At 47.3% G+C, this 16,871-nt stretch overlaps 1 protein-coding gene across 1 annotated transcript in view; it reads right to left on the bottom strand.

The window, feature by feature from the left end:
* ACER2 (alkaline ceramidase 2) overlaps nt 1-16,871 on the bottom strand; it is a 76,507-nt gene that overhangs the window by 39,578 nt on the left and 20,058 nt on the right. Inside the window, exons 2-3 of the mRNA XM_063914171.1 lie at nt 7,958-8,072; nt 5,689-5,830 (exon numbers count right to left, since the gene is read on the bottom strand). Coding sequence (XP_063770241.1) covers nt 5,689-5,830; nt 7,958-8,072 — 257 coding nt within the window. The remainder of the gene's footprint in view (nt 1-5,688; nt 5,831-7,957; nt 8,073-16,871) is intronic.

Below are 16,871 nucleotides of genomic sequence, written 5' to 3' on the forward strand. Positions count from 1 at the left end.
GTTAACAGTATGACAACAGAAAGGGCCTCTTAAAGATGGCTCCTTAACAATAACCCGAATTAGTTAACAATAACTATGTACAAGTATTGCAGATAATCCGCACTTGGGATGGGCGCCCAGCATCCACTACGGACTCCGAGAAATAGAATTATCGGTAAGTAAATTCTTATTTTCTCTATCGTCCTAAGTGGATGCTGGGGTTCCTGAAAGGACCATGGGGATTATACCAAAGCTCCCAAACGGGCGGGAGAGTGCGGATGACTCTGCAGCACCGAATGAGAGAACTCCAGGTCCTCCTTTGCCAGGGTATCAAATTTGTAAAATTTTACAAACGTGTTCTCCCCCGACCACGTAGCTGCTCGGCAGAGTTGTAATGCCGAGACCCCTCGGGCAGCCGCCCAAGATGAGCCCACCTTCCTTGTGGAGTGGGCTTTTACAGTTTTAGGCTGTGGCAGGCCTGCCACAGAATGTGCAAGTTGAATTGTGTTACAAATCCAACGAGCAATCGACTGCTTAGAAGCAGGTGCGCCCAACTTGTTGGGTGCATACAATATAAACAGCGAGTCAGATTTTCTGACTCCAGCCGTCCTTGCAATGTATATTTTTAAGGCTCTGACAACGTCCAACAACTTGGAGTCCTCCAAGTCGCTAGTGGCCGCAGGCACCACAATAGGTTGGTTCAGATGAAATGCTGATACCACTTTAGGGAGAAAATGCGGACGAGTCCGCAGTTCTGCCCTATCCGAATGGAAGATTAGATAAGGACTTTTATAAGATAAAGCCGCCAATTCAGATACTCTCCTGGCAGAGGCCAGGGCTAGTAACATAGTCACTTTCAATGTGAGATATTTCAAATCCACCTTTTTCAATGGTTCAAACCAATGGGATTTGAGGAAATCTAAAACTACATTTAGATCCCACGGTGCCACCGGAGGCACCACAGGAGGCTGTATATGCAGTACTCCCTTGACAAAAGTCTGGACCTCAGGGACAGAGGCCAATTCTTTTTGGAAGAATATTGACAGGGCCGAAATTTGAACCTTAATGGATCCCAATTTGAGACCCATAGATAATCCTGATTGCAGGAAATGTAGGAAACGACCCAGTTGGAATTCCTCCGTCGGAACCCTCCGATCCTCGCACCACGCTACATATTTTCGCCAAATGCGGTGATAATGTTTCACGGTGACTTCCTTCCGTGCCTTAATCAAGGTAGGAATGACTCCTTCTGGAATGCCTTTCCCTTTTAGGATCTGGCGTTCAACCGCCATGCCGTCAAACGCAGCCGCGGTAAGTCTTGAAAAAGACAGGGACCCTGCTGTAGCAGGTCCCTTCTCAGAGGTAGAGGCCACGGTTCGTCCGTGAGCATCTCTTGAAGTTCCGGATACCAAGTCCTTCTCGGCCAATCCGGAACCACTAGTATTGTTCTTACTCTTCTTTGCCGTATGATCTTCAATACCTTTGGTATGAGCGGCAGAGGAGGAAACACATACACTGACTGGTACACCCAAGGAGTTACCAGTGCGTCCACAGCTATTGCCTGTGGATCTCTTGACCTGGCGCAATATTTGTCCAGTTTCTTGTTGAGGCGAGACGCCATCATGTCTACAATTGGTCTTTCCCAACGGTCTATTAACATGTTGAAGACTTCTGGATGTAGACCCCACTCTCCCGGATGAAGATCGTGTCTGCTGAGGAAGTCTGCTTCCCAGTTGTCCACGCCCGGGATGAACACTGCTGACAGTGCTATCACGTGATTCTCCGCCCAGCGAAGAATCTTGGCAGCTTCTGCCATTGCACTCCTGCTTCTTGTGCCGCCCTGCCTGTTTACATGGGCGACCGCCGTGATGTTGTCCGACTGAATCAACACCGGCTTTCCTTGCAGGAGAAGTTCCGCCTGGCTTAGAGCATTGTAGATTGCTCTTAGTTCCAGAATGTTTATGTGAAGAGACTTTTTCCAGACTCGTCCATACTCCCTGGAAGTTTCTTCCTTGTGTGACTGCTCCCCAGCCTCTCAGGCTGGCGTCCGTGGTCACCAAGATCCAATCCTGAATGCCGAATCTGCGGCCTTCTAATAGGTGAGCCTTCTGCAACCACCACAGAAGTGACACCCTTGTCTTTGGTGACAGGGTTATTCGCAGGTGCATCTGCAGATGCGACCCTGACCATTTGTCCAACAGATCCCTTTGGAATATTCTTGCATGGAATCTGCCGAATGGAATTGCTTCGTAAGAAGCCACCATTTTTCCCAGGACTCTTGTGCATTGATGTACTGACACTTTTCCTGGTTTTAGGAGGTTCCTGACCAGATCGGATAACTCCTTGGCTTTTTCCTCTGGAAGGAAAACCTTTTTCTGAACCGTGTCCAGAATCATTCCTAGGAACAGCAGACGAGTTGTCGGGATTAAATGGGATTTTGGAATATTCAGAATCCACCCGTGTTGTCTTAGCACCTCTTGAGATAGTGCTAAAGCTGTCTCCAGCTGTTCTCTGGACCTTGCCCTTATTAGGAGATCGTCCAAGTATGGGATAACTAATACGCCTTTTCTTCGAAGAAGAATCATCATCTCGGCCATTACCTTGGTAAAGACCCGAGGCGCCGTGGACAATCCGAACGGCAGCGTCTGAAACTGATAGTGACAGTTTTGAACAATGAACCTGAGGTACCCCTGGTGTGCGGGGTAAATCGGAACGTGTAGATACGCATCCTTGATGTCCAAGGATACCATAAAGTCCCCTTCTTCCAGGTTCGCTATCACTGCTCTGAGTGACTCCATCTTGAACTTGAACTTTTTTATGTAGAGGTTCAAGGACTTCAGATTTAGAATAGGCCTTACCGAGCCATCCGGCTTCGGTACCACAAATAGAGTGGAATAATACCCCTTTCCTTGTTGTAATAGGGGTACTTTGACTATCACCTGCTGAGCGTACAGCTTGTGAATGGCTTCCAACACCCTCTCCCTTTCGGAAGAGACGGTTGGTAAGGCAGACTTCAGGAAACGATGAGGAGGATCCGTCTCTAATTCCAACCTGTACCCCTGAGATATTATCTGCAGGATCCAGGGGTCTACCTGCGAGTGAGCCCACTGCGCGCTGTAATTTTTGAGACGGCCCCCCACTGTCCCCGAGTCCGCTTGAGAGGCCCCAGCGTCATGCTGAGGTTTTTGCAGGAGCCGGGGAGGGCTTCTGTTCCTGGGAAGGAGCTGCCTGTTGGTGTCTCTTCCCTCTTCCTCTGCCTCGTGGCAGGTACGACAAGCCCTTTGCTCTCTTATTTTTGTAGGAGCGAAAAGGCTGCGGTTGAAAGGTCGGTGCCTTTCTCTGTTGGGGAGTGACTTGAGGTAAAAAAGTGGATTTCCCGGCAGTAGCCGTGGCCACCAAGTCTGATAGACCAACTCCAAATAACTCCTCCCCTTTATACGGCAAAACCTCCATGTGACGTTTTGAATCCGCATCGCCTGTCCACTGTCGTGTCCATAAGGCTCTTCTGGCTGAAATGGACATAGCACTCACCCGAGATGCCAGTGTGCAAATATCCCTCTGTGCATCACGCATATAGATAAATGCATCCTTTATTTGTTCTAACGACAGTAAAACATTGTCCCTATCTAGGGTATCAATATTTTCAATCAGGGATTCTGACCAAACTACTCCAGCACTGCACATCCAGGCAGTTGCTATAGCTGGTCGTAGTATAACACCTGCATGTGTGTATATATTCTTTTGAATAACTTCCATCTTTCTATCTGATGGATCCTTAAGTGCGGCCGTCTCAGGAGAGGGTAACGCCACTTGTTTGGATAAGCGTGTGAGCGCCTTGTCCACCTTAGGGGGTGTTTCCCAGCGCGCCCTAACCTCTGGCGGGAAAGGGTATAATGCCAATAACTTTTTTGAAATTATCAACTTTTTATCAGGAGCAACCCACGCTTCATCACACACGTCATTTAATTCTTCTGATTCAGGAAAAACTGTTTGTAGTTTTTTCACACCATACATAATACCCTGTTTTACGGTATCTGTAGTATCAGCTAAATGTAACGTCTCCTTCATTGCCAAAATCATATAACGTGTGGCCCTACTGGAAAATACGTTTGAATTTCTACCGTCGTCACTGGAATCAGTGCCCGTGTCTGGGTCTGTGTCGACCGACTGAGGCAAAGGGCGTTTTACAGCCCCTGACGGTGTTTGAGGCGCCTGGACAGGCATTAATTGATTGTCCGGCCGCCTCATGTCCTCAACTGACTGTTTAAGGGAAGATAAACCATCACGTAATTCCACAAATAAAGGCATCCATTCTGGTGTCGACCCCCTGGGGGGTGACATCTGCATATTTGGCAATTGCTCCGCCTCCACACCAATATCGTCCTCATACATGTCGACACCACGTACCGACACACACCGCAAACTCACAGGGAATGCTCTAATGAAGACAGGACCCACTAGCCCTTTTGGAGAGACAGAGGGAGAGTCTGCCAGCACACACCACAAAGCGCTATATATACAAGGGATATCCTTATATTAAGTGCTCCCTTATAGCTGCTTTAATATATATATATATATAGCCATTAATGTGCCCCCCCTCTCTGTTTTACCCTGTTTCTGTAGTGCAGTGCAGGGGAGAGACCTGGGAGCCGTTCTGACCAGCGGAGCTGTGACAGAAAATGGCGCCGTGTGCTGAGGAGATAGGCCCCGCCCCTTTTTCGGCGGGTTCTTCTCCCGCTATTTTTCCAGTCAGGCAGGGGTTAAATATCTCCATATAGCCCCTATGGGCTATATGTGAGGTATTTTTAGCCTTGTATAAGGTTTATATTTGCCTCTCAGAGCGCCCCCCCCCAGCGCTCTGCACCCTCAGTGACTGCCCAGTGAAGTGTGCTGAGAGGAAAATGGCGCACAGCTGCAGTGCTGTGCGCTACCTTATGAAGACTGAGGAGTCTTCAGCCGCCGGTTTCCGGACCTCTTCACGCTTCAGCATCTGCAAGGGGGTCGGCGGCGCGGCTCCGGGACCGGACTCCACGGCTGGGCCTGTGTTCGATCCCTCTGGAGCTAATGGTGTCCAGTAGCCAAGCAGCAAATCCACTCTGCATGCAGGTGAGTTTACTACTTTCCCCCTAAGTCCCACGTTGCAGTGATCCTGTTGCCAGCAGGACTCACTGTAAAGAAAAAAAACCTAAACTAAACTTTCTCTAAGCAGCTCTTTAGGAGAGCCACCTAGATTGCACCCTTCTCGTTCGGGCACAAAATCTAACTGGAGTCTGGAGGAGGGTCATAGGGGGAGGAGCCAGTGCACACCACCTGACCTAGTAAAGCTTTACTTTTTTGTGCCCTGTCTCCTGCGGAGCCGCTATTCCCCATGGTCCTTTCAGGAACCCCAGCATCCACTTAGGACGATAGAGAAAAAATGTGACCTACGCTACCAGGTTTTGTAGTAAATACTGCATATTACACCGTGCCTTATGCACTGATAGGTGTTGAGAAATTCTTCTGTGCACTATCTTTCCAGGTAAATGCATAAAATATCTGCCTGCACTATACTGCATGTAAATTCTTTGTATGCCAGCATATCCAAACTGAGGCCATCTGGGATATATGAGAAATCCACCAGTAACCAGGATGACTTATAACACAAGGCAGTATGTATAATACGCTTTTACAAATAGGACAAATGCTCTTTACATTGTGCTGCAAGGTTACCTATCATTTCGGAAAATTCTTGGCAGATGTCTTTTTGGAAACCACATCGCTAATGCAGACATCAGCACCCACAGAATAGCCAACTCATCCAGCATCTGCCCCAAGAAGCTGAGGGTTGCATGAAAGTACACGGACCCAATGCCTGCATAAAGAGAAAACAATACAAGCTGTCACACGCTGTTATCCTAACACTGATCCCCAATGAACTTGGGCAATGAATGTACAGTATGACCCTCCATATACAATGTCATTAGGAGCCGAAAGAAAGGCCTTTACAACTTATGTAACATATAGATCGTAACCAAGCTGCTGACTACTTCATTAAATAGGTCTCGTAGGTCATAGGTTTATTTGAAGTCTTCTACAGCTAATATGCAGATGGAGCTTAACTTTAATACAGCATTCATTGGCTCATCATTAAATAACTCATCATATCACTCCAGTACAGCATCTGGGGGATGATTCAGGGGTGTAGTATGGTATGCCGGTGGTCGGGCTCCCGGCAACCAGCATACCAGCGCCGGAATCCCGATAGCTGGGTGAGCGCAAACGAGCCCCTTGCTACGTGTGCCACACTATCTATTCCCCCTCCAGGGGTGTCGTGGACCCCCAAGAGGGAGAAAAGATGTCGGTATGCTGGCGGACGGGATTCCGGCGCTGGTATGGTGGTCGCCGGGAGCCCGGCCGCCGGCAACCTGAAGACCACCCATGATTGAGACCTGATCGCTGTGCTGCCAATGTTGCTGTCCTGCAATCGGATAGTCGTCGCCCAAGGGGGGAGTGGAAATTCGCCCGCACAAGTGTGTTTGCAATGCAGGCAGCTGCAAATCCTTTCGCACCTCACTGAGTGTGTGCAGTCTGTGAGCAGCCCAGGACTTACCCCTTCAGTGCTAAAAGTACTTTCTGATCTGGTCAGGAGCTGATGTCACAGACACACCCAGAAAACGTCCAGTAACCACCCACAAACTGCCTCCCGCTGTCAATCACCTTGCGAATGGCTGTGCGATCGGAATTTTCGCACAAGCATGCCGCTGTTTGGCGAAGCACATGCGCATTGCGGGGTATACACATGCGCAGTTAATTGCTGATCACCCGCTGTGCGAAAACGCACAGCAGTGATCAGGTCTGAATCACCCCCTATGTTTCTCTTACACTAACAGTGACTGTTTGATAAAAAAAAAATTGTTGGTGGCCATAGATGGATCTCCTAGGGTGTGATTAAGAGCACCCACAGAGCGTTTCTACAATTTATGGGAAAATACAACTACTTTGTGTGACGTTCAAACATTGAGACAGTGGTCAACAGTGCTGCCTCATAGCATTAAGGTCTTGGCATCAATTTCCACAAGCGCCAAAACTGTGTGCGGTTTGAATGTTCTCCTCATATCTAATTTGCTCCCACAAAGAAAAAAAAAAAGAAAAAAATATTGGTAGGTTCTGTGTGTGCATACGTGTTAGGGAATTTAGAGACATCCTCCTAGGCCAAAATTGCTGGGTGACCATACAGCCCACCAAGAACCTTTGTAATCTGACTGAACCATTATGCAATAGATAACATCAGTAAAGGGGGGTACTCACGGAGCGATCGCTGCTTAAAATGTAAGCAATCTGACTAGATTGCTTAGATTTTAAGCAGGATCGCTCCGTGTGTAGCCCCCACAACATTAGCGATGCGCAGGCCCGCGCATCGCTATCACTGGTACTAGATTGGCCTATGTAGCAGGTCGCTCATTTCACCCGGGCTGCTGCTGCTACTACTACTACTACTACAAAATGTGGGAGATGACTGTTTAGTTGCAAAAGTAAAAGTGAATGCTATGTCTATTGTGACGTAAAAATGCTTTAAAATAACAATAGTAATAAAACCCTGAAGACAGACAGAGGTTATTACCCAGTTTTGTTTTATCAATGGGGTTTCCAATTATAAAGCGCAACAGAATATGCTGCTCTATATAAGAAACTGTTATTACTATACTACTATTAAATGAAAAGGGACATAATGAGCATCAGTTCAATGTAATGCTTTCACAATACCTTGAGTAGATAAATAAGGATGTCAATACTCTGCACTTTAGATTAAACAAAATGAAAGCAATTGTTTAGCTGGAATGTTACATATGGAAGTCCAGGATGTAAACATGAACACGTCAACAGACTGTACCAGCTTTATTCCAGTTATACATAGCAGGAGAGGAATGTACAGCACAGGAAGTTACCAGGAATGCTTTCCCAAATACGTCATGTTTAATGCAATCACTGTCACACTTACCAACAACAACGAGCAGAGCCCATATTAAATATATCCCGCTATTGAAGTAAGTTGCATACTGACGGAACAGGCACATGCATATGGGTGGTAGCACAAAAAACAATATGTTGCTGATCTATAATATAAAAAGAGAGAGGGAAACAAACAAAAAAAAAGGTAATCAAATAACTAATTATGTGGAAATAAAATCTTTAAAAGCAAGTAGAAAAGATAAAATGAAGAATTAACTTAAAGATATATGGTATATTCAATTAGGGTCGAAAGCTGCCGTATGTCGAAAAGACGGCAGTTTTCAACTTTAAGGTCTAATCGTGATTCGACCTTTTCAATCCCAGTTTTTATTCGACAAGTCTGGGAATTCGACTTGTCGAATAGTACGTGAATCGGTGGTATAACTGCCGATTTACGTACTTTTGGAGGGAAACGGGGCCAAATTATACAGGATTTGGCACCCGTTTCCGACCATCTCAGTCCGACGTTTTTGAGATGAGGGACTGTGGAGGAGACGGGGGGGGGGGGGGAGGGGAGTCGCGGGGAGACGGGGGAAAGCCGCAGGTAGCTAGACAGGGGGAGAGCAGTGCTGGAGGATGTGACAGCAGCTTCCACCTGGCTCCAGCAAGCGAGCCGGGTGGATGCTGCCATGAGCGGCGGCTGTGATGCGGACACAGGGAGTGGAGGGACGTAGAGACTGAGGGACGGGGGGGGGGGGGGGGGAGGGAATAGACAGGGGAGAGCCGCAGGCAAACTGGGGAGAGCCGCTGCTGTAGCGCTGCTCTCCCCAATCTGCCCGCAGCTCTCCCCGTCTAGCTCCTGCATCTCAATTCGACTTTTTTCAAAGTTGAATTGAGAGGACATTGAATAGCCCAAGTCGCATCCATTCCGACAAATGAATGTCGGAATGGATCAGACTTCAATTGAATATACCCCATAACCCATTAGCAGGATGTGAGAAAAAAAAAAATAGGATTTTAATACCTACCGGTAAATCCTTTTCTCTTAGTCCGTAGAGGATGCTGGGGATGCTTCAAGAACCATGGGGTATAGACGGGATCCGCAGGAGACATGGGCACTTTAAGACTTTAAATGGGTGTGAACTGACTCCTCCCTCTATGCCCCTCCTCCAGACTCCAGTTATAGGAACTGTGCCCAGGGAGATGGACATTTAGAGGAAAAGGATTTATTGTTAAACTAAGGGTGAGATACACACCAGCTCATACCACAAACACGCCGTACAACATGGCATTAGCAAAAAGTCCAGTCAACTCCATGAACAAAAATCAGCAACAGGCTGACCATAACTGAAACACAACCTTTGTGTAACACAAGCAATAATTATTAAACAAGTATTGCAGATAGTGTCCGCACAGGGACGGGCGCCCAGCATCCTCTACGGACTATGAGAAAAGGATTTACTGGTAGGTATTAAAATCCTATTTTCTCATACGTCCTAGAGGATGCTGGGGATGCTTCAAGAACCATGGGGTTTATACCAAAGCTCTAGAACGGGCGGGAGAGTGCGGATGACTCTGCAGCACCGATTGACCAAACAAGAGGTCCTCCTCAGCCAGGGTATCAAACTTGTAAAACTTCGCAAAGGTGTTTGATCCCGACCAAGAAGCAGCTCGGCAAAGCTGTAATACAGCCGCCCAGGATGAGCCCACCTTTCTGGTAGAATGGGCCTTCACAGATTTCGGTAACGGCAATCCTACCGTAGAATGAGCCTGCTGAATCGTATTACAGATCCAGCGTGCAATAGTCTGCTTGAAAGCAGGAGCCCCAATCTTGTTGGGAGCCCACAGGACAAACAGAGCTTCTGTTTTCCTAATCTGAGCCGTTCTGGCGACATATATTTTCAAAGCTCTGACCACATCGAGAGACTTTGATTCCGCCAAGGCGTCAGTAGCCACTGTCACCACAATAGGCTGGTTTACGTGAAACGATGAAACCACTTTTGGCAGAAATTGATGACAAGTTCTCAACTCTGCTCTATCTGCATGGAAGATTAAATAGGGGCTTTTGTGAGACAAAGCCGCCAATTCAGACACCCACCTTGCGGATGCCAAGGCCAACAGCATGACTACTTTCCAAGTAAGGAATTTCAACTCAACCTTACGCAAAAGGTTCAAACCAATGAGATTGCAGGAACTGCAATACCACATTAAGATCCCATGGTGCCACTGGGGGCACAAAGGGAGGTTGGATGTGCAGCACGCCCTTCACGAAGGTCTGAACTTCTGGAAGGGAGGCCAATTCTTTCTGAAAGAAAATAGATAAGGCCGAAATTTGTACTTTAATGGAGCCTAACTTTAGGCCCGCATCCACACCTGCTTGCAAAAAATGGAGTAAACGCCCCAGCTGCAATTCTTCCGTAGGAGCCTTCTTGGAGTCACACCAAGACACATTTTCTCCAAATACGGTGGTAATGCTTCACCGTTACCTTTTTCTAGCCTGAAGTAGTGTGGGAATGACTGCACTGGGAATACCCTTTCGGGCTAGGATTTGGCGGTCAACCGCCATGCCGTCAAACGCAGCCGCGGTAAGTTTTGATACACGCACGGTCCTTGCTGTAACAGGTCCACTCGTAGAGGAAGAGGCCAGGGATCTTCTATGAGCAATTCTTGAAGATCTGGATACCAAGCCCTCCTTGGCCAGTCCGGAACAATGAGGATCGCCTGAACCTTTGTTCTTCTTATGATTTTTATCACCTTCGGAAGTGGAGGGAACACATAGACCGACTGAAACACCCACGGTGTCACCAGGGCATCCACCGCTATTGCTTAAGGGTCCCTCGACCTGGAACAATATCTCTGAAGTTTCTCGTTGAGGCGAGACGCCATCATGTCTATTTGAGGAATTCCCCAACGACTTGTCACTTCTGCAAAGTCCTGGATGGAGATCGTGTCTGCTGAGGAAGTCTGCTTCCTAGTTGTCCACTCCTGGAATGAAGACTGCTGACAGAGCGCTTGCATGTTTCTCCGCCCAGCGAAGAACTTTTGTGGCCTCCCTGGCTCTTTGTTCCGCCCTGGCGGTTTATGTACGCCACTGCTGTTACGTTGTCTGACTGAATCAAGACGGGCAGAACGCGAAGATGATGTTCCACTTGCCGAAGACCGTTGCAAATGGCCCTTAATTCCAGAATGTTTATGTGCAGACAAGCTTCCTGGCTTGACCATTTTCCCTGTAAATTTTCCTGTGTGTGTGACTGCTCCCCAGCCTCGGAGACTTGCATCTGTGGTCACCAGGATTCAATCCTGAATCCCGAACCTGCGACCCTCTAGGAGGTGAGAACTGTGCAGCCACCACAGGAGAGAGATTCTGGTCCTGGAAGATAGGATTATTTTCCTGTGCATGTACAGGTGAGACGCAGACCACTTGTCCAACAGGTCCCACTGAAACACTCTGGCATGGAACCTGCCAAACTGAATGGCCTCGTAGGCCGCCACAATCTTCCCCAGCAACCGAGTGCATGGAAGAATAGACACTCTTGCCGGTTTCAGAATCTGTTTTACCATGTTCTGTATTCCCAGAGCCTTTTCCACTGGAAGAAAAACGCTCTGTAATTCTGTATCCAGAACCATACCCAAGAACAACAGTCATGTCGTCGAAACCAACTGTGACTTTGGCAAGTTCAGGAGCCAACCATGGTCCTGCAGAATTGTCAGTGAGAGCGTGACGCTTTTCAGTAATTGCTCCTTGGATCTCGCCTTTATCAGGAGAGCGTCCAAGCACGGGATAATTGTGATTCCCTGCTTGCGCAGGAGAACCATCATTTCCGCCATAACCTTGGTGAAAATCCTCGGAGCCGTGGACAGACCAAACGGCAACGCCTGAAATTGGTAATGACAATCCTGAACAGCAAACCTCAGGTAAGCCTGATGTGGAGGATATATGGGAACGTGTAAGTAGGCATCCTTTATGTCGACCGACACCATAGAATCCCCCTCCTCCAGACTGGAGATCACTGCTTGGAGAGATTCCATCTTGGATTTTTTTTAGATAGAAATTGAGGGATTTTAGGTTCAAAATCGGTCTGACTGAGCCATCCGGCTTCAGGACCACGAACAGGCTCGAATAAAAGCCTTCCCCCTGTTGTGACGGGGGTACCGTGACAATTACATGAATTTGACACAGCTGAAGTATTGCAGCGCATACTACCTCCCTTTCTGGAAGAGAAGCTGGCAAGGCCGATTTGAAAAATCGGTGAGGGGGCACAACTTGAAACTCCAATTTGTACCCTTGGGCTACTATTTCTAATACTCAAGGATCCAGGGCTGAGCGAACCTAGACCTGACTGAAGAGTTGGAGACGTGCCCCCACCGGTGCGGACTCCCACAGAGGAGCCCCAGCGTCATGCAGTAGATTTGGTAGAAGCCGGGGAGGACTTCTGCTCTTGGGAACTTGCCACAGCCTGTGACCTTTTCCCCTTTCCTCTTCCTCTCGTAGCAAGGAAGGAAGACCCTCGTCCTTTTTTGTATTTATTGGGCTGAAAGGACTGCATCTGATAGTGGGGCGTTTTCTTTTGTTGTGCAGGCACATAAGGTAGGAACGATGACTTACCCGCGGTAGCCGTAGAGGCCGTCACCAAACAAGACACCACCTTTATACGGCAGAGACTCCATAGTCTTCTTAGAGTCAGCATCAGCATTCCATTGATGAATCCACAATGCCCTCCTAGCCGAGATAGCCATGGCATTGGCACTTGATCCCAAAAGGCCAATATCCCTCGCAGCTTCCTTTAGATAGGCTGCAGCGTCCCTGATATGACCCAGTGTCAAGAGCACGCTATCCCTGTCCAGGGAATCTATCTGCCCACTTTTCTATAGCGCTACTTATCCATGCTGATGCAACGGCAGGTCTGAGCAGCGTACCTGTAGTGACATAAATGGATTTTAGTGTATTTTCCTGCTTACGATCCGCAGGATCCTTTAGGGCTGCCGTGTCAGGAGACGGAAGCGCCACCTTTTTGGACAGCCTCGACAGAGCTTTGTCCACCGTGCATGTCGACTCCCACTTATCCCTGTCCCCAGAGGGGAACGGATATGCCACTGGAATTCTCTTGGGAACCTGTACTTTGTCAGGATTTTCCCAAGCTTTTTCAAAAAGAGCGTTCAGTTCATGAGGGAGGAAACGTCACCTCCGGTTTCTTTCTCTTAAACATGCAGACCCTAGTATCAGGAACAGCAGGGTCTTCCGTAATCTGTAATAAGTCTTTTATCACCACAATCATGTACTGAGTGCTTTTAGCCAGTTTAGGATTCAATCTGGCATCACTATAGTCGACACTGGAATCAGAGTCCGTGTCGGTATCTGTATCCGCTATCTGGGTAAATTAATGCTTCTGTGACCCAGAGGGGGTCTGTACTTGTGATAATGCATCCTCCATGGATTTCCTCCATGTCTGGTTCTGAGACTCAAATTTATTTAATCTTTTATTCAAGCGAGTCACGTTTGCATTCAAAACATTCAACATATTTACCCAATCAGCCGTCGGCGGTGCAGACACGGTCACTCCCACAGTCTTTCCTGTCCCCCCTCCAGCCTCCTCCTGGGAAGAGCACTCAGCCTCCGACATGTCGACACACGCGTACAGACACCCACAACCACACTGGGGCTATAGGGGACAGACTCACAGCAAAGCCTGTTAGAGAAACACAGAGGGAGTTTTGCCAGCTCACAACCCAGCGCCTATCCCGGTACTGAAAGTATTAAACAATGCCTCAGACCTGTTAGCGCTTTATTATTATTATTATTAATATATATATATTATATATATATATATATATATATATATATATATATATATATATATATATATATATATATATATATATATATATATATATATATATACATACACATACATACATACATACATACATACACACACACACATGGTGCCCCCCGTTTTGCACCCTGTTACTTGTACAGCAGTGTAGGTCAGGACCAGCGTCTCTGTGAAGAGAAAATTGCGCTGATTAGAGCTGTGAGGGCTAAGCCACGCCCCCTCAATGGCGCGCTTCAGCCCCGCTATTTTTCAATTTTTTTTTTTTTAATAGTGGCGGGGTTATGGTTTTTAGTGCCCAGGCACTGTAAGTCTCTTTTGCCAGATTATTATTGAGGATTCATGCTGCTCAGGGCACCCCCCCCCCCTCCCCTGCACCCTGTAGTGCCACTGTGTGTGTGTGGGAGCATGGCCGCTGTGCGGTACCTCAAAGCCGTCACTGAAGTCTTCTAATCTTCTTCTACTCACCCGTCTTCTGACTTCTGGCTCTGCAAGGGGGGTGACGGCGCGGCTCCGGGAACGAGCATCTAGGCGTACCTAGCGATCAGACACTCTGGAGCTAATGGTGTCCAGTAGCCTAAGAAGCAGAGCCTTGAAACTGAAGTAGATATGCTTCTCTCCCCTCAGTCCCACGATGCAGGGAGCCTGTTGCCAGCAGGTCTCCCTGAAAATAATAAACCTAACATCTAGTCTTTTTCTGAGAAACTCTGGAGAGCCTCTCAGTGTGCATCCAGTCTCACTGGGCACAGAATCTAACTGGAGTCTGGAGGAGGGGCATAGAGGGAGGAGCCAGTTCACACCCATTTAAAGTCTTAAAGTGCCCATGTCTCCTGCGGATCCAGTCTATACCCCATGGTTCTTGAAGCATCCCCAGCATCCTCTAGGACGTATGAGAAAGGGAGCATTACTACATTTTACTTAGGTTCTGTTCAAGTGTGACTAGCTGTTTTATACGGGTGTAGTATGTTATGCTAGCGGTCGGGCTCTCGGCGGCCAGCATACCGGCACCGGAATCCTGACCGCCGGCATACCGACAGCTGGGTGAGCGCAAATGATCCTCTTGCGGGCTCGCTGCTCGCGCCACGCTATCTACTCTCCCTCCAGGGGGTTGTGGACCCCCAAGAGGGAGAAAAGCTGTCGGTATGCCAGCAGTCGGGATTCCGGCGCCGGTATGCTGGTCGTCGGGAGCCCGGCCGCCGGCAAACTGAAGACCACCCGTTTTGTACTAGTAGTGTTTGTATTATGATATTTCAGCATAGTATCTGGAACCATTATAGGGGGCTATCCTATTAGCCCAGATGACGGCGTCCCCCCCTTCCAACCTAAAACCAGCACTTATCAGGTATTATGCTGAGGCATGCATAGCATAATCCCAGATAACCAGCTGCCAGAGCCTCAATGACACATCAGATGGGGGGATTTATCCCCAATCCCAAGTATGACCTTCAGTCATTAATCTCGATATCTGGCCATTTTTAATGGCCTAAATTGCACCTGGATGATTGGATACTGCCCTATTGGGGGGGGAGGGGGTAGCGATCCATTTTCGGCAGATCAAAACGGCTGGATATCGAGATTTCTGACCGATGGTCACTATCGCGGTATCCAATTAAAGCTCGTTTTGATTGGCTTGAAAACAGACCCAATCGCAATCGTGTGATAACACACGGGATCTGGGATATGCTCCCAATCCCATGTGTCATCACGGCTCCGGCAGGCCACTTATTGTGTATTATGCTTTGGGTGCCTCAGGGGGAGGAGCACCACATCGGGGCTATTTGGATGGCCTCCCGCGATACAATTACACTGCGGTTAATTGGATACCCCCTATAGTCTAAACCCTTCAATCACAAATATTATTGAAAATATTTTGATTCTGTCACACAGACGAATGTAACAAACATTTTCTTTTAAGAATTACAAATATCACAGCCTGGAGATATTAACAGCTGCTAGCAATTGTAGAACACTGAAAAACTGATTAACAGCAGCAGATAATCATGAACAATACCAATGAACAAACTGAGTTGGGCTAATTCTGGCTTAAATGTTGAAACCCTTAGATGTTCCTAAAAGTCATAAATCAAACCAGGAATGCTAGCATGTATATATGTATAGGACTAGATCAACTGATGCATTTTATTACAAAAATGTCCTGGCAGCTCCAACACTGTTTATATAAAATAATGTTGCTGGAGCTCTGTGTACCGTTTTGTACAGTTCCTGATGTGCACTGATATAGTGAACATTGGAAACCAAACCTGAAATTATAAAAAAAAAACAAATATTAATTGTTAGCATTACTTTAAAACAATTAAGACTAACTGTGCAGGAACTACTGTTTGCAAGTGCTGACGTTGGTATCAATTGTCTTGTACGCGATTCCCATGCCAAAACTCTGCAATAATAAATAACTCCAGGTGCTCAAGCGTCACAGTACACACCATCAGCAGGACACACTGTTCCCTACTCATGAAGTTACACTGTTTAGGACTGCAAACGTATCTTCTTATATCCTAGATAAAAGAAAATTATTAGATATCAATGAGAGGACCAGTCTAACGTGGGTCCATGAAATGGTTCAAAAGAGCCTTGGACTGTTCCCAGGTAGAAAAGAAATGTATGTGTATCGTTGGCTGCCCCTAAAGCTGATAAAATGATACTAAATATTCATGCTACATGATGACTGCGTTTGATAGATAAATGATACACATGCTAATGCATACCTCATACGCTTTAGACCTTTCAAATTGAGATGTGGTGTGTGTACCATCATATGAGCGCATGAGAAGGAAGCATGGCCATATCATATGCGTATGGCTGCATCCAAAGTGCTCAACCTCCGGCCCTTTCCACTAAAAAGACCTTTTCGACCCCACGCGACTCCGTACCCATTACTAGTACACATTTCTTAACGGTCCTGTAATCAAGACAAATACTGAAAAGCAGAGCGGCCCCACAAATCAGGACTGTTTTACCAACATGAGGACAGTTGGGAGGTATACCTGCGACTCTGTTTAGGAGGAAAGACTGTTTCTTAGGGAATGGAAATCACCCCATTCACTGTCACAATTGTCAGTCACTGATTATATGGCAAGACAGAGAACTGGTATCCACAGCAGACTTCGGCAG

This window comes from Pseudophryne corroboree, chromosome 1 (assembly GCF_028390025.1).
Source record: "Pseudophryne corroboree isolate aPseCor3 chromosome 1, aPseCor3.hap2, whole genome shotgun sequence".
NCBI lineage: Eukaryota > Metazoa > Chordata > Amphibia > Anura > Myobatrachidae > Pseudophryne > Pseudophryne corroboree.